We start from the raw sequence: 19,023 nt of genomic DNA on the forward strand, positions 1-19,023 counted from the left end.
TCATTCTCTTATGTTTATATTTCATAAATTTCAAAGTGCTACCAGTAATACCAGAAACCTGGTGTTTAATTCATTTTTATATTATAAATAATTTTTCTAAATCATAGTTTAGGATCATACTATTAATATTTTTTAGTCTCTTTCTAGTGGTCTAGATTCCTGCTAGCAGTTGGTACTTTTAGGTGCTTCTAATGTAAAAATGCATTAAAACAGAACAATGAAAAGTCCTTTCAAAACATGAAAAGAAAGTCAAGTATTCCATTTTATTATTGAATAATGTTAGCTTTATTATTGTAGTAGAATACAGTATGACATAAAATTAAGAGCTTTTGCTAAACTCCGTAAAGCAACACATGCATCTGCCATAAACAACCTTTGATTCATGTTAGGTTTTATTGCCACTTCACTGCACTAAAGTGCAATAAACATTCAGTGTCATCTTTAAAAAAAATTTCCTGGGAGTAAACAGGAACTGTCCCCTATAAGAGTGTAGCTTTATTTTCAAGGAAGACTTAACTAGTACTACATGGTTTAGCAAAGCACTGTAGAAAAGCTACATAGAATAATTTGTTTTTGATAAACTTTGCAATCATTTATACAGTAGAATACTATCCACATATACTAACAAACTGAGAAATGATAGAAATGCAGTCATTGCATAGCAGGAAGCAGACTAATAAGAAATATTCACATCTAAGGAGCAAAATACAGACCGAAAGTTAGCCATGAGAAGTCTGGAAGGTAAAATGCTCTCAATAAACACATTAGGATAACGCCGAAAAATAACAAGATAAACAGCAACACAGAAGTTAGAGCCATAATTTATTTTATTTTCTATACACAATATCTACACATGATATTGGTGGATGAAATGTCTTTGATTCAGCCTTCATTGGCCTAGCTTGTGAAATTTAGGCAGGACCAAATCAAACAATGAAGCACATGTAAAAAGAAAAGTGTGTTTAGGAAAACACGGTGTATTTTCCTATTATCATTGGATAGCAGCTTTTTGAGAAAAACATTGCTCAAAACTTGGGTTTGGATCCCAACTGTCTTATTTGGCAATAATGCTAACAGGTTTATGCTGTAGTATTCTAAGTGTGTTTAGACCGTGACTTGTGGATTCTGAACACTAAATTTAAATATCTTTTAAACTCTATCAGACAAAAGGAGACTTCAAAAATACCTTCTGCATAAATATTTATCTCTAAAACATCTGGGCAGTAATGAAACAGACTAGAATTTTTATAAGGAAGTATTAATGGACCTCTTTTATTTAAAGCCCTTACATAGTATACCTACAAATATATTGCTACAGTATAAATGAAATGTAATAATATTACTCAATAAAAGCTATTTTCTGTACATTCTTTTATGTATTTTATATTTAATGCTACATATGGTACAACACTTATTGAAATAGTTGGTGTTAGCAAATATAGCATAATATACAGTTCATTTTCTAGTTCCAACTAATGCTTTCCATTTTCTTTCTATATTACAATAGCCTAAAATAGGGAAATGTATGGCATGACTTGAACAGATAGCAACTGATCACTGTATACTAGACAACAGTTTGGAAATTATAAGTTTTGTCTACGTAAGTGGACTTCATATCCATATGTTTTAAGTTCCATGTGGTTCCTACTTGCTGTTCTGTTCTTAAATGCAGGTTCTAAATGTATTTCCATAGCATTTAACAACATTCTAACAGCTAAGAGCAGTGATTCTTACACAATATTTTAAGAACACAATTTTAAAAAAGTAAAAAATGTACAATCTCATGCTGTATATTTACATATATCTTTTATATATTCTATTTTTTGTTTGCTAGTCATAAATTTCAATCTAAAGCTCTTAATGTAGTTATATAAAAGAATACATTCAACAATTCCAGAGCTTGCAAAATATTTTTGCCCCTCTAAAAACATCTTCATAACGAGAATTAAGTGAGTGTTGGGCTCATGTGCTATCTGAAAATAGGGTGAAAAAGGGAATATTTTTAAATTATTTTAGTTTAGTTTCTATTGAGTATACATGTCTGTTAAAATTATTCTTCCTTGAGTCTAGCGGTAAAAGCTCAGATGAAAGTGAAGAAACCTGTTTAAAGCATTTATCTTCATTGGACTAAATGTGCTCTACAATGAGCAACCGCACCTTTGCCTATGAAAGTTCCATGAATTTTAAAAGAGCGTTTTATGACAAAATAATGCGTTAGGCTTTTTTTTTTTTTTTTTTTTTCCAAAGAGAAATAATGGGGATCTTCAGCTTTGGAAACAAAATGTTAAAGCTATACATCAGTTTTAAAAGCAAAACAAAAACATAAGCACACCATAGTGTAATAAAGACATAGATTTTTTAAAGATTTTTCTTCATGAAACATTTATAATTTATCCTTTTAAACACCTTCACATAAAAATATTTTTGACATATACAGTATCTTTTTTTTCTGAATATTTGGAAATATATATCTACAAATGACCTAGGGGTTATAGTTAAGTGTTATTTTTTTTTTCTACTTTTTCTTGTATCTTGGAACCGTCTTGCCCCTCTTTTCTCTCTCATTCTGTCTCCTTCTGACATGACTTTGCTCTTTCACTTGCTCTGTCAGAATCCTGTCTCCAAGCTGCATAGTCTGCTTTGCTCCAGACTGCCAGACAGGGGTCTCTTGTTCTTAAATGAATTATGAAAATAAGGAAACTTTCAAATTCTTTAAGACAGAGGCAATAAAGCAGATGGGAATTACTGCGTTGAGAACATAAATAAATTCCCAGCGCAGAGGACTGAACAACAGAATGTGAGTAAAAGATCTATTGATGTGGTGTGGGGGCTTTTAGCTGAGGCTCTCTGTTTAAATACGTAGCCCAGTAGACTAAGTTAAAGATTCCAAATAGCAGCGGGAAGGCTATTCTTGACAGTCGGTCAATTTTGCTGACACTGTTAAAGGTTTTCTTGGGTTCTGGTGGTTTTGTTTCGGGCTTGACCTCTTTGGGTTCTATGGTTGCACTTTTAGCAATGGTGGCTAAGCCTGGGTCACCCCTGGCCAAATTAGGGGTGTAGCTGGTTGCTGTTGGAGCATAAGTGTTGTTTTTCTTAATAAGAGGATCCTTTACTTTCTTTGGCTGTAGAAAGAAAGAGTAATGCATTTTGTTTAGTAAACAGTGAGAAGCAAAAGTATAAGTTGCTGAGCAAGGTGGCCCTAATTTTGCAACCTAAATCTGCGCCTTATTTAAGAATTTAAAAACATAATGTATGCCTGTCTTATTACAATAAATTAAAAATGTAGACAGTATTTAATAGCCTTTTGTCATCAAGAAGTGCAGCACCTTAGATTTTATCAAATATGGTCAATGTTACCACTACAGAAGATTTTCTTATCTAATGCATTTGTGTAACTATGGGATGAACACAGTTAAAACAATTTATTTACTATAGAACTTCTAAGCCTCTTTAATATGCTGTGACCAGGAAATACAGTATGTAGCAATATTCAAGAGGGCATCAACATAGAACTGAATTTTCAGGGAGTATCTTAAGAAACTAATATTCGGTAGAACCAAGTTTCAGAAAAGCTGTTGTCAAGTGACTCCTTCTAGATTATTTCTAAACATCTTAAAATCTCTTTGTCTCTGTCTTTGCTCTTCATCATAGCATCCCAAAGTTTACTTGCATTTTGACATGCTTGTTCTTCAAACCCCACAAATAGAGTTATCCTCCCAAGCTGTGACATAAAATCCATACTGTGTAATAGGTTCTAATTGAGGGAAGCAGCAGTATTCTCAACTTGAACATTTTCTACCATGAGGCATTCTTGGTCATTTTCTGTGTGTTATGATCCCTAAAGCATATGTCTATTTTGGAAAGAGAAAATGTGCCTGCCCTTGACTTTGCGGAGAACTAGGGATGGTTCATGTGGCAAACTTAATTTAATTGAGTCATTATGGTTATACATTTATGACCAAATGATTAGGCTCAGAAAATAACCAAAAGAATATAACTTTCAAGTTACAAAATTATAATGCACTTGGTAAATAAAGGATTTTAGTAAGTTTATTTGCTCCTAATATTAGGTTTATCAAAACTGTTCTCAAATCAAGAGAAACCACAGGAAAGCATATTTGACTAGAAATGTTCGCCTAACTATCTCTCCTTTATCTCCTCCACTTTATACATCTATTCACCTGAATGACCTCTCCCTTTAGCAATAACGAAATTATCATGGCACTTAATTGTTTATGACATAAGAAAAAAAGAATCCTTATTATTCTGCATACTCCATCCAAGACCACAGACCCAAACATACCATTTCATAGGTTTAAAGAGACATAATAGTGATGTACTACAGTGACTATTAAAGGACTTACCTTTTCTGGAACCACACTTTTGCCATCCCATGCATAACCTCTCTTGGTGAAATAGTTTACTGTGGCAAACTCAATCAGAGCTGAGAACACAAAGGCATAGCACACTGCAATAAACCAATCCATAGCTGTTGCATAAGCCACCTTAGGGAGGGAGTTTCTGGCACTGATGCTTAGCGTTGTCATGGTGAGCACAGTTGTTACCCCTGTAAGGGAAAAAAAAAAAAAAAAAAAAAAAAAACAACCATACGTGATGCCAGTTCATACTATGAAATTTCACCATGATAGGACAGCCTACTTGAACAAAAGGAAATCAACAGTATCATGACAGAATTTGGTTTCTAGATCATCTTATTTTGGTTTGGAATTGACAAGTCTTAATTTAACTCCGGTGTGGTCTGTGATTCATGGAATGGCAGCACTGAGGAAGATATCTTGTAGGAATAAAATTCTCTGCTATTGAGGTGCTGTTAAGAAAATAGTAAGTTCCTTTAAATTAGCACTTTGAACATGGGTGTCCTGGGTAAGGCAAGAAATAATATTCCTCACTGAACCTAGTTCTTGATCTAGAAATCACAGATCTTCACTGCCTGTGATCCACAAGCAACTTCTGGATACTCAGCTCTGTTTAATATTCTATGTGCCCCAAATATATAAAACAGGAAGCCAATAACTTTTTGATAATTTATAGATAATTGAACAATTTGAGGATAATTGCGACATTATTGACTCATGGTTTTACACTATCTTTCCTGATTCAAAAATAGCTCCACTTTTAAAGAAATTCCTAAATCTGACATATATAGATAGAGACATGTGTATCTCATATACATACACATATACACACACTCACATATATATAATAATACAGTTTATGTAACTTGCTAGAGAATACACAGCTAAGAAGTAGCAGTACCAACATTTGAACACAATTGTTCAAATGTTACAATTGTTCAAATGTTACAATCTTTTTTTCTTTCTGATAAGGCTGCCTCATCTTTCCTACTCTGCAAATCCACCCCTAGTGATTAAAATGTCCTCTATTCAAAGAAGTTTTCAAGTTAGCCCATTTTGATTTACTTACACAATTATATAAGTTAGTATGAGAAAGATGATACCCTCTAATGTTCACTTACCAAATACTGTCAACCTGCTATATGTAATGCACTATACTCAGCACAAAAGTATAATGCTGTCAGGTTCCCTTTAAACCATTTGAAAATGTTTAAAAAACAGTTCACAGTTACCCATTCAGGGTGGATCAGGCCACGTATTTTAGAAATAATTCTAACCTCTTCCAGTGACTAGTCTCAGCCCTACCACTTAGCTCTATGGCCTCTGCTAAGTGATTTAACTTGTAGGAATCTCTGTCCCCATATCTATAAAAGGGATGACTTGTCTTTCATTCTCTCCAGTGTCTATACCATTGCTGAAATTCTAGGAGAAGGACATTTTTGCTCACTCACTCAAAAGACTATCATGAGGATTAAATGCAATGACATGTAAATTCAAGCTCCTGAATTTACATGTCAATATTAACTTTAGCAAATATTAGAGTAATTAAAATTCAGGGCAACCGAATTTCAAATCCCTGTTCTATAACTGCTGAATGACCTTGAGAATATTGCCTTAAAATCCTGAGCTTCTGGGGTTTATCAAATTTTTTTCTTGTAAGTTGATTTAATAAGTTTAACTCGGAGGGCTATTATGAATATTAAGTAAGGTAATGCAATGAAGTGTTTAGCACTTAGCCTGATAATAAGGGCAAAACTAATGACTATTATAATTGACAACTTTAGTCTTTTTTGATAAATCTCTACTACAATAAATTCAATTTTTTAAAATAAATTTGGTTTATGTAGTCAGCTGTCAGAAGTAATGTGGGAATCGGTATTTTTAAACCAAATGTGTCCATAAATTAAGAGCAGTTAAGAAGATTAACATAAAGATACAATTTGTGCCATAGGAAAATACAATTCCTGTTATAGGAAAAGAGAAAGAACATAGATTTGTTGAACAGCTTTTAAGTTCCAAGTACCAAACCTGACAATGTATATATTTTATTTTATTTGTCTCACTTTTAAAAAAACAGCATTACTTTACTTTCCTTGTACTTTCATTTAACAGACAACTGAAGCTCCATAAGAGGAAGTAAATTTGCCAATGCCATACAGCTGGTAGGTGGTGAGACTGAATCTCAAACTTGGATGTATTTGGCAGCAAAATTAAGTGACCACATTGCCTCCAAATGAGAGACAGCATGGAAAACCAAGAATATGGTCTTTTAAGGCGTAAGATAGACTGCAACCTTGTTTCATTCTGGATGTCTTTTAATAAATGCTTATACTAACAAGTACAACTTTTGTTTGGTTGGTTCTTTTATTCTTTTTAAATCCACATGATCCTTCTAGGCATCTCACAGAGATCAGGAAAAAAAATGTGCTGAGGTCAAACTAAAAAGCATAGAAACGTGTACAAAATAAATGTTAAAAGGTGAAAAGTCTAGAAAATTGTATTCGTGACTCTAGTGAACTTAAAATATTAGAAACATAAAACTTGAAACACAGAAATACTTGTCACAACTAAGTTTACAAACATATAGTTATGTTCATCAAAGGCCATGAGTCTGTTGAGGTATAAGATTGCTGAAAAAGTTAATAGCAATATTTTCTGACCTACACCATCTGAAATGCTGTAAATAATTTTCAAATCAAAAGAGTAGAATTTGTTGGTGTGGGAAGGGGAATATCACCTTTTAAAATAACCTTTTTCAATATAGTGTTGTACTCAGACTGCAAAACTAAAATAAAACAAAACATAAATATGTCCTGCGTTTTTTTTTTTTAATTTCCTGGTGAGAAAAAGGCATACTCACACAGATATAAGCATCTTAACAAGACTTAGTCTTCAGCGACTTCATTGCTAGTTCATATTGACACATGGTAATGGAAAAGAATGAGTATGCAATGAACTGTTCTTCTGTTCTGCAGCTACAATTATTCTGAATATTAATTTAGCTATATGCTTAGGCTATTGTCAGAGCAATGACTTGGTGTTTGCCAATCTAGAAGCATATTGCCAAGTTCAGAAGAAAATACACGTTTCTGGTACTTGTAGCAGAGTCCTGTTTTTTTTCTGAGATAACTGATTTTTCATACACTACATATTATTGAAAGATGATATCATAGGCATTTCTTCAGGTGAATAATCCTCAGTTTAGACTATAAGCTTCTTAAGGCTTTTATCCTTTAGCACAGCTCTTAAAAACAGCAGGTGCCTAGTTGATATTTGTGGAATGAACCTTGATAATTGCACCTTTAACCAATAAATATGTAGTTGTGATTTCCAAATGAAGTTAACCACAATACTCCCATTTCAATTATTTTCATTGCAGCAGGATAGCTCAGAGGTGATGATACAGCATCGTTATTAGGCGAACACACTCCAGAGCTAAATGCTAGGGTCCTAGTCCTGGCTCCATCTAATAGCTCCTAACTATGGGCAGATTACTTAATCTGTTGTTTCTTAGATTTCACTTTTAAAACCAGAAAGAATAATGGCAGACAGAATTTGTTTTATGGTTAAGTAATATAGGCTAATCGTATAGAATAGTGCCTAGTATAAAAGTATTTGATTTTATGATTACTCAATTTTAAGCTTCAGAATGCAATTTTCATAAGGAGAGTGGTGGTTTGTGTTCAGTTCACTACTGCATTCTGTGTCTAGAAGATATTGTATTGGAGTCTTTCATTTTTATCAGTCTGTAAAATACAGTTGAGATAGTATACTGGGATATAGGCAGGAAATATCTTTACATATCAAATGCACACTCTAAAATAATGCATAAGGAAATAAGTTTTCATATTAGTAAAAGGTTGTTTACCCTTTAAACAATACTCAATTATATTTCTTAACTTGAAGCATGTAGGTCATTAAAAATGTCATAATAGAAAAAATGAATGCATGTAACTCTACAGAAGTGCACATATCAGGTAAAGTGACATATTCCCGTACTGATACGATGGTCATTAGTTAGCTCTCCCTACTTAAAGAAACCCTGCTCTTTATGAACGTAAATAAGTAGTTCTGCTGATATTTTCTAAGCTTCTCGAACAACTCAGTGACTCATGTTATATATTCCAAATATATTATTTAAATATTAAGTTTTTATTTATGTATTTTTAATATTATGCATTTTGTGCCTGATTCACTTCATTTTTATCTCAAAATATCAAATCAAATGTTCATTAATACTATCTATTCATAAACACTAAAACAGCATGCTAGTTAAATTAAGGTTTTTTAAAAAACCACATACCATAATGAGGGTGGCAATTTCTTGAACCTTTCTGTTGTATGAACTTCGTATTTGAATGTATAATTTTTTTAAATTTCTCTTTGCAATGTCACAGATATGACATAACTTATCCTCCATACCTTTCCTTGGGTGTGTATCTTGATTGGCACTTACCAAAGACAGTTCTTGCTGGTACAGACTCTCTGTTGAGCCAGAAGGACACTTGTGAAAGAATCACTGTCATTATGCATGGCAGGTATGTTTGAATAACAAAGTAGCCAATCTTTCTCTTCAAGTGGAAATGAGTGGTCATAACAACATATTCTCCTGAGAAGAAAAACAGACAAGAAAGATGAGCAATTTGACCTTGGAAAAAAGTAATCTCTGAGATTTACTATGAGTACCAAACATCTGAGAGTTAGACACATCCTTTCTCCATGTGACATCCAGTTCTTGGAGAAAAAAGTTTTTATCCAGAAAATAAAAGAAACATAATTAACCCACAGTAAAACGACTGAGGTGCCAGAGTCTTTAAAGATATTCTTACCTCTTAATTCAAATACATCACATATTGAAGGAACAAACTTGAGTTTATATTTAAAGACTGGCTTTCCAATCCTTAAACTGACAGAGAAGGCAAAATGCTAAACTCTGTGACATAGACCAATGGGTCAGAAACAGACAATGGGTCTCCAGTGTGTCCGTTACAGAGCAGATCCACAATACCTACTGAAGAAGCTTTTGTGTGTATGTCAGGACAGTTTAATTTTAGCTCCAGCACTGCATTAAGTATCTCTTTGACATCAGATGAGTAATTTAGCATGGTCTGATCTACAAAATAAAGACAGTGGGCTAGAACCTTTTGTTTCTCAGAATTTATTTTCCAGGATCACCTGGAAAACTTTTGAAGAATGCAGTTCTTCAAATCCCAACTAGATTTACAAACCATTCTTTGAATGGCCAGGAAAATCTGTATATTTATAACCAGCTTTTGAGTGTGTCCCAGTTCCTAGACTGATGTGGGAAACAGTGGTTTAGTTAGGCGCTCTCCAAGGTCCTTAGATACTCCAAATTCTGACTTCAGTTAGAGGTATAAAGCAGTAGCCACACAACCCGAATTGCAGGAGGGTCTTATTGTTTCTCTTTTTGCTTTACACTTTCCCAGTAAAAAATCTTAGAATTGTTTAGCCTTATTCACTCAGAACATAGGGTTAATTATCTGTGGATGGATAGGAGAAAAACAGACGTGTTATGGCTAAGAAAGCACCATTCTCTTTAGAACTCACCTTTCTCCTTCCTTTCTTCTTCAAACTTCTCCCTACTTGACCTAACATTTTTATCTCAGTCTATGTGCCTCTGACCTCAGCCTCTATCACGTGACTACCACTGTTCAGAACCTGTTAATCTTTATAATTAAAGCCCTTTTCTCAGTCTTGGAGCTGGAGCTGGCTACACACCTTCTTCACAGCTTTAAGTAATGCCTGTCCTAGCCTTATTGATAGTACACACTTGATTTCTATTTTCATTTTATATCTCATTTTTAATCTATTTTGCTCACTCATTGATTATTTCAATAAAAATTATTTATCAAATTCTTTATATCTGTTGGGCCACTCTTTTCATTTTTCTTCAAAGTAAAAGTAGGGATTCCTGAAGAAAATGAGGTATAATTCTGCCCTCAACTCTCTTCCTTACTTTCTCTTGTCTGTAACAAGGAGTTCTTCCTCTCACCCCTGCTTCTAGTGTCATCTTTGTCTAGATGTGCAGATGGCTACAAAATTTACATCTGTAAGTGACCACATCTTCAAAATAACTAACAGTTAATCTGTATTCCCAAAACTAGACTAGACAATATCTCATCCCACAGATGCTGGTTTTTCATTGGCACCACCAATTAGATTTGTCCAAAACTCTCATAGCTAACTTTTTCTGCAAAAGAATGACCAGCATGCAGCAATGCTGCTTCTTCACTGAGATCCTTTCTTAACTAGTGGCACTATCATTGGTCGGTTCACTCAAGCTACAAACCAGGAATTAATCACTGGATGTTAGATAGTGCTATGGAAAGAGAGAGGAAGGATTCAGCTGATCATCACAATTTCAGTTTCACCTGGGCATCATCACTGCTTCTATCTCTTCTGACCTCATGGTCACTGTGCTTATTTCCCTTGTAGACTGTGTCTTGTTTGCCTCCAGTCCTTCATGCCTTCTTTGTTTCTTGTTTGGCTCTAGTCACATCCTAACTCCAATTTTTCCTAAATTTTGATGTAGAGTCATCTTTCACATGTGCAAGTCTGCCACTCTTTTTTTTAACTTAAAATATCTTAATGGAGTCCAACTAGCAACATTAGGCTTTCTCAACCTCAGAACTATTGACAATTTTGAATAGAAAATCATTTATTGAAGGTGGCTGTCCTATTCATTATAGAATGTTTAGCAGCATTGCTCGATTCTATACACTAGAGGCCAGTAGCAAACAGTTGCCCCTCTCTTGTGTGACAGTGTAAACTGACTCCAGTTCTACAAAGTAACAATAAGCAAACTTCCTAATCTGTCTTTAAGACTATGTATAGCATAGCTCTAATATGCACTGAATTCCCTTGTCTCTTCAAACACCTCAACATCTCAATATATTGGCCTACAAAACTCAAGTATACTTATCTTCTGCAGCTGAATATTTTGCTTGTCTATAGGCTGGTTCCAGCCCAAGTACCAGGTCCTCAGTGGAACAGAAATTATTGTCCTATAGAACAAAATGTATTAGTTTTTGGAAGCAAATGAATTTGACTTCAAAACCCAGATCTGCTATTTTCTTGCTGTGTAGCTTTTGGTAACTCACTTAAACTCTCTTGTCCTTAGTTTTCTTGTTTACAAAATAGTCAGAAGCACAATATTGGGATAAAAAAGAATAATAGCTCTAATTAAGATGATACTATGTAACCATGTTAAAATGTTAAAAACATTTTTTAGTTTGTTTCTCCATTTTCTTCACATTTCTCCTCAATCAGAATTCATAAAAGTGTTGGTAGAATAACACATCCTGCTTTCTCTAGCAGGAAGTTATCTATGTACTTATGCCTGATTTCATTATTAACTGTTATTGATAATAGCACCTGCCCTTTACTGAACACTTACTTTGTTCAACTTTACAACTCTTGTTTATATTTATAATATCTCATACTTTGCATTTTAGTTATTTAACTACATATACCCCTCCCACCAAACTGAAAGCTAATTAAAGAGAATAATAGTTATTTGGTTATGCAGCATGACCGGCCATATCCTCGGTATTTAATACCTGCCTATAGTGAAAATGGATCCACTGAGGCTTACAGTCACTCAATCAAAACAAAATGCACAAGCATCTTTCTTTTAAAGGACAAATGGAATGTTACCAGATTAATTTCTCATTATTTTCTGTGTGTTCCTCTAGTGATACGTTTAAGGTCATTTGAAAAGAAAGAAGTGATCCAGATTTTAGAAAAATGTAGACAAACAATTTTCCCAAAACACTACTGAAATATAGTCCTGTGTGGACATACCCATGCTACACTTCACCATCTCAGGGGCGTGCATTATTATTCCTAACAATTCATTCCATTGCAGCCTGCAAAATGTCACCAGCTCAAAGAAAAAAAATTCATCTTTATATAATGTCAGAAAAATGAGTGTGTGTATACATTCCATTATCTTTTGTTGTTCTCAACATGACATTTTTGCAAAGATCCTGAAAAGAATATAATTTTTTGAGCTCTGAAGAGCTATTACTTGACATTATATTTGTTTTATAAACAACTTTTTCCCTAACAGATTACAGGAGAAATAAAAGATATTCCAATGTCTTGAAACCTTTTCCTAAATTAAATACAATTTTAAGAGTGTTGGCACAAAACTTTCAAATAAGGAAGAAAAGGGGAGCAATATCAGAATCATGTTGTAATAGCTTTAAAATGAAAGAAAAACACAACAAAAACAAAAAACCCAGTCACCTAAATTGAATTGAAATAATATGTCTAGACATCAAGTGCTTATGCACAAAGCATGTCAAATTATTTTCCTCTAATTCAACAGTCTAGGAGAATTGTAATTCAAATATTCTTGCAGTTTATTTAACCCTGAAGAAAGCTTTTAAATTAGATGTGACAATATTTCTGATATATTGCAATACAAAATTAAGGAGAGTGGAAGAAAGGAAACTAATATCATTTTCCAAAATAGCATTATAGGTTTTTCTAGACCTGGATTTCAATCTTTGCTTTCCTATATATTAGTTACTTGAAGGTAAATACCTTGTGTGGGTTCATTTGTCTTCAGTTTCCTGATTTGTCCAATTAACAGTATTTAACTTAACTGTCTCCTAGGATGATGTGAGGATAAAATTACATAATATGAGTGAAAGTACTTTTTAAAAATTCAATTTCTATGGAGATTTACAGCATGAAGATTAAAAACACAGATATGTATTCTCTCTCTAGCTCAGAGAATCAACTGACTTGGTCACTCAACAAAATTGTATTGAACATGATTCTTTGTGAAGCTGTCATTTTCCTTGCAAGTATTCTAAACTTGATGTTTTCTATGGATACTAATATTGCAAAATGATTTTTCTATCAAGAATATTATTGCAAAAGTGGTAGTTATGTTTTCTAATTGCTTCAGAGATTCTAAATAGAGATAAGGGGACACTGATCGTAGCTCTAGATCATTTAGCCTTGCTGGGGCCATGTCCTCATTTGAAATATAAATGATTTGACCAAATGACCACAGAAGTCCTTTCCCCCTGCCCCCAGAACTTGCATTCTATAGTTAAAATTATTTCTCTGGAGACCATGTACTAGTCTTTATAAATGGAAGCCCCTTGGCTCTTTGGATGAATGCTGATCACCATTGTTACTCCTTAGTCAAAGAAGACAGTTGTTTTTCTTATTATATTGATCCTTCAGGATCATCATCACATCAACTCATGCAGAGAAGACTCTGTGTCCAAAAAAGAGAATCCTACGACGTTTCTTAGTCATCTCTTTTAAGGATTAGCAATAGTCATTCAGAAGAAACTTTCCTTTTCACCAAACTTACCAAATTTTCTTATAATCAAATTTATTTAGGTAAATATGGAGAACTTGCAGTCATCATTGTGTGTTTTTAAAACATTGCATGGCATTACCTTATTATTGTTTTCTGGACACTGATATTATGCTTCATGCCCAATTGAATTATTTTATTTTTCTTTATAAGTTATATTTCATGTCCTTAAGTCACTGTAGTAATTTTTGCATGGGCTCTCCTTAAAAAATTACTTAGAAAGGATAATGTGGTGAGGGTGGAAAGAAGCAAGGGGTTATGCCACCCTCAACATATCAAGTAGAAATGACCTCTTCTTCCTTTATGCCATCATGTAGTTCCCTTATACTAGCTTTATTATTATTATTTTGAGACAGAGTCTCACTCTGTCACCCACGTTGGAGTGCAGTGGTGCAATCTCGGCTCAGTGCAGCTTCTACCTCCCTGGGTTCATGTGATCCTCACACCTTAGCTTCCCAAGTGGCTGGGACTACAGACATGCAACACCATAGCCAGATAATTTTTTACATTTTGTAGAGATGGGATTTCTCCATGTTGCCCAGACTGGTTTGGAACACCTGGGCTCAAGTGATCTGATCTGCCTGTCTCAGCCTCCCAAAGTGCTGAGATTACAGGCATGAGTCCCTGCACCCAGCCCTACTCTTATTATTAATAGTCATATCGGACACTTAGTGCATACATTTTACAAACCAGATACTCTTCTAGGCAGTTTACATACATTTCCTTATTTCCATTTCACAATAGCTCATGAAAAAGATATATACAAAAAAAAAAAAAAACCAGAAAAATTAAAAGACTTGTCAAAAGTCACACAGTAATTAAGTTGCAAAACCAGCATTGAAATCTTTGTAGTATAACTTCAGGGTTCATACTCTTAACAAATATGCTTCCACATCTTATGTGTCTCTGATGCCTGTTATTGGTATGACATATAGTTGAGAGTACATACCCTGCAGGTAGACAACCCAGGTTCAAATCCTAGTTCTGCCACTTCCCAGCTGTGTGACCTTGGAATAATGTTTAAACTTCTCTGGGCCCCCATATATCCCATCTGTAAAATGGGAATAATAATATTACCTAAATTCTAGGATTTTTGTGAGTATTGGATATGAAGAATAGAACAATGCCAATGCATGTTAGCTATTTATCTCACTCAACTAAGAGCTTCTGAAGGGCAGGGGATTTGTGCCTTTCATCTCTCTTCTTCAAGTCCAGTCACTGTGTCAGACACAGTAAATGAACAAGCAATTTAAGGAATACATGGGCAAACAAATGAATAATAAAGACGCATTGGATTTGAAAACCAACTGGATCATCTTTCCCATTTGCTTATTTCTCTGCCATATACTCTGTCAAATAGTATTTTTCTGCCAGGTGAGTAAGTGCACTTAAAACTGAGGCTCTAACTAAATATTCTTTTCCTAAATTTAATGGCAGAATCCAAGGAAGAAATTGTACCTCTAAAGTATTTGTACTGAACTAGAAATTCAAATATTGTGCTAGGATTTCCATCTTTTTCCCTCTTATGTTAATGAAGTGATTTAGAAAATATTTTGACCTCAAAGAGGTCAGTAGGATTGTGTGTTTGTTCTCACATGTGTTGGTGGCAGGCAAATAGGGCAACACTTTATAAACTACCAAGGGGATCGAATGATTCTCTCTCCAGGGATAATTTTAAAGTAGAAGAAGATGCCTTTTATTTAGTCATTCTCAATGTGTGTGTTCTCTCTCACCATCATTCTTTAGTCTTCTGGCAGAAAAAGGGAGGTAATGGTACTCAAGGTCATTTATTTTAATGTTTTCCGGGCTCCACAAAGAGATGTAAAATACAGCACTGCAGCCCTTACACAAAGGTCTCTGTTTCTTTCTACTGAAATCTATCAAGGTGGATTCTTGGTGAGCTAAAGTGGCCCCAGAGGAAGTGTAATACAGTGTGTTATTGTGGAGTTGAAACATATATCAAACTGAGCTTCCATTTGAGAATTTGCTCATTATTCTTCTTACCCACCAATACTCACTATGTGATGACAGGAAAAAGCTTTTATTTTATGTAGGTGAACTTACTGCTCTAGCACAGAATGATTACTTCTAATGGACCCAACCAAGAAGTCTACCCTCATAGGTGGCAATGGGTTGGGCCACTGTCTCTCATTCTATTGAATGACTGCATATTTTTTTTCTGAGTATCCAGAATGTAGACAGGTTGAATCCCTTGAAAGACAAAGGTGAGGAAGGCCTCCATTATTTTGACTAAGCCTCTAATTTTGAACACATGGGATCTCAGGCATAAAGAGGGCTATCGTAACATGACTAAGGTTGTTAAAGCTAAAACTAGAGTAGGAATATTTCCTCCTCTAAGCAACCTTTGAGACTTCATACATATTTGCACTATGGCTTGCATACTACTGCATTTGAATTGTTTCCCAACATTCTCCAACTTCCTTTCTAACAAAAATAGATGGAGATTTCCTTGAGGAAAAGTTATGTGTGCATTATATGATCTGCCTGGATCCTAGAGAGTGATTACTTACCCCCCAATATATTCCAACTAACAAAATGAGAAGTCAACCCCTGCAACAATCCTTCCTAGATCATCTTAGGCTGGATTCACTTTTTATTCATTAATTAAAAATATTTGCTCAATGCCTCCTATGTCTCAACTACTACGGAAAATAATAGGGATACAGAAGACAGATATGGTCTCTTCCATCACAAAAAAAACACATGCTAATCACAGCACTTAAACTACCAATTTTGATAATTATAGTTTATGTGTTCAATTTCCCTTAGACCTCAAGTTCCATGACAGCAAGATCTGAGCTTATCTATCATTTAGTCTGTAGTGACTGCCATTATATCCAGCTTATAATGACATTCAAGTTTTAAAAAGTAAACACAGAACACAGCTTATTTTCGTATTTTTTCCAACATAGTATGTTGTAAGAAAGAAAAATCTTGAGCATTTTTCATGTTTTGGGATATTTCAGGACTACAGCAACAGCTCTTACTTACCATTTTGAGTACCTACTATATAACACTCTGCAATATTTTATATTATTTCACCTTTAATACAAAATACAGGACTGTCATTAGTTAGGCAATACTAGAGTTTCCAAGTGAACAAATGACTTGCCCAAAGTCACAAGGTTTCTAAGCCACAGGACCAGGACTTGAGTTCACATCTTCCTCACCACAAAACCTATGACCTTTCCACTATGTCACTTGGATTTGAAATAAGAAAAAAAGAAAAACTGTCTCCATTTTTTAAAAAATAAAAGACATAAACATTTAAGCTTCTAGGCTAGCAACAGGGGCTTTAAAACAAGCAAAAGACAGATCCTGTTAATCTGAACTTATCTAATAATCACAGTAAGAGAGGTTGACCTATTATTTGAATGTGTTATGCTTGTGAGGCTCCAAATATAAAGCCTGAAATCAGAGGAAGAAGTTTTTTAGCACCACTCCTCTTATTTATTACCACATGATGTTTCCTTAGAAATCACAAATAACAGTGAATAAAATCAACTTAAATTTTGAAAGACATAATTTTGAAAAAGTAATTGTTGACACTTGTTAAAGTTTTCAGTAAATAATAGGCTTTGTGGGACATATATTTTTCTAATTGTTTGAGTCCAGCTTTTATTTACAATTATCTGGTCTAATGATCACATTTCAGATAGCACAAAATGGATACTTGAATAACAAAACTTTTATCTCATTGTTTGAAACAACATGAAAGATGTGAGTCCAGCTTTTCCATAGTATCTGGTCTAGTTTTGAATATAGAATTAGTAAATCAGTTACTACGCTAAAAAGGATGGCATGCCATCTACTTTTAATTCCCACATGGAGTGATCAATAATGTGGTTATGACTCTGTTCGCTTTAGCTATGGAAGATGCTTGGTTAGAGATACAAATGAAATTGTAGAACGATTGGCTTTTTGATGTCCTACGTGTAATAATCACCGCTACAAATATGGCAAAATTCATTAACTAATGGTAATAAGTGGAGCCTAGACTATACAAATAGTTATTTATGAAAAGCTGTTTATGTGTCAGGAATTGTGATAAGTGCTCTCTATGAATTTAATGTATTTCTTCCAACCACCCTGCAAGGGGGCTACAAACAACTGACAAGGTCGAGGAGTAAGGATTTAACCCAGATGTTCATCTCTAAGAGTTCACATAGCTACCTGCTGTGCTACAGTAATCACATATAACCAATTTCTCAATTTGCAAACAAACAAACAGAAACAGAGGTCAAGAGGCATTAAATGACATGTCCAAGGTCACAGGTTTACCGTGTTTACATTAGTTCCCAGCTCAATGGATGCCCAATTTAGTGAAATGTTTTCTCTCCTAGACTTGTGTTACTGAATGACTCATTGAGTTCTCACAAAATATTTTTCTGCTTCTTCCTGCATATCTGAAGTAACAAAATCATACTTACCTGTACTTGACTGGACAATTCCAGAGTCTACTGTTTGTCCAAGAAGATCATACTGGTTTAGACGTGATCCATCTTCTGCTACAACCACTGAGCGTGCTGGCTCTCTGGTCCATTCATAAACAACTTCTGCTCTTGTATAAGCATCTAAAAGGAAACAGTAGAAAATAACCCACATATTTTACCACTTCAATTCTCTTATTTAGTTAGTACCTTTTATCAGCTTCATATTTTCTATATCATAGTTCCAGAGGGCAGGCTAGGAAAGAAGGACTCACATCCCTTAATTTATGAAAACTAAAACACATTTTCAGACTTTTTTTATGTCATTTATTCACTCTTTCAGCAAATGGTTATAAGGATCTGCAAAGGACAAAATATTGTGCTGGGGATACAGTAGTGAACATAAGAACAAAAGTTCTTTATCTTATGGAAAATGCATTTGTAGCAGTGGGGACAAAAACATATAAGCATATGCAATTTCAAGTAGAGATAAGTGTGATAGAGTCATACACAACCAAGTGAAAGGATAGAGAATGAAGGGATGGAGACTTATCCTAAGTAAGGTAAGGGGCTCAGACAGAGTTGTCTCAGAGGAGGTGACATTTATACATATATAGGGCAGATACATGTGAAAATCTTGGGGAAGAGTTTGCCCAACAGACAAACTAACAAGCTTCTCCTTCTCCTTCTCCTTCTCCTTCTGCTTCTCCTTCTCCTTCTCCTTCTCCTTCTCCTCCTCCTTCTCCCCTTCCCACTCCCACTCCCACTCCCCCTTCCACTCCCTCTCCCCCTTCCACTCCCCTTCCTTCTCCTTCTCCTTTTTTTTTTTTTT

At 34.5% G+C, this 19,023-nt stretch overlaps 1 protein-coding gene across 4 annotated transcripts in view; it reads right to left on the reverse strand.

Moving 5' to 3' along the window:
• Positions 1-261: 261 nt before the first annotated feature.
• Positions 262-19,023, reverse strand: part of GABRA1 (gamma-aminobutyric acid (GABA) A receptor, alpha 1) — a 56,258-nt gene continuing 37,496 nt past the window's right edge. For all 4 annotated transcript variants that reach the window (XM_011966662.1, XM_011966663.1, XM_011966661.1 and 1 more), the window contains 4 exons: positions 18,192-18,335; positions 8,833-8,985; positions 4,365-4,567; positions 262-3,122 (listed from right to left, as the gene is read on the reverse strand). In XM_011966662.1, coding sequence (XP_011822052.1) covers positions 2,811-3,122; positions 4,365-4,567; positions 8,833-8,985; positions 18,192-18,335 — 812 coding nt within the window. In that variant the 3' untranslated portion in view covers positions 262-2,810. The remainder of the gene's footprint in view (positions 3,123-4,364; positions 4,568-8,832; positions 8,986-18,191; positions 18,336-19,023) is intronic.

The sequence above is a fragment of the Mandrillus leucophaeus genome, unplaced genomic scaffold, assembly GCF_000951045.1.
Source record: "Mandrillus leucophaeus isolate KB7577 unplaced genomic scaffold, Mleu.le_1.0 Scaffold77, whole genome shotgun sequence".
Classification (NCBI taxonomy): Eukaryota; Metazoa; Chordata; class Mammalia; order Primates; family Cercopithecidae; genus Mandrillus; species Mandrillus leucophaeus.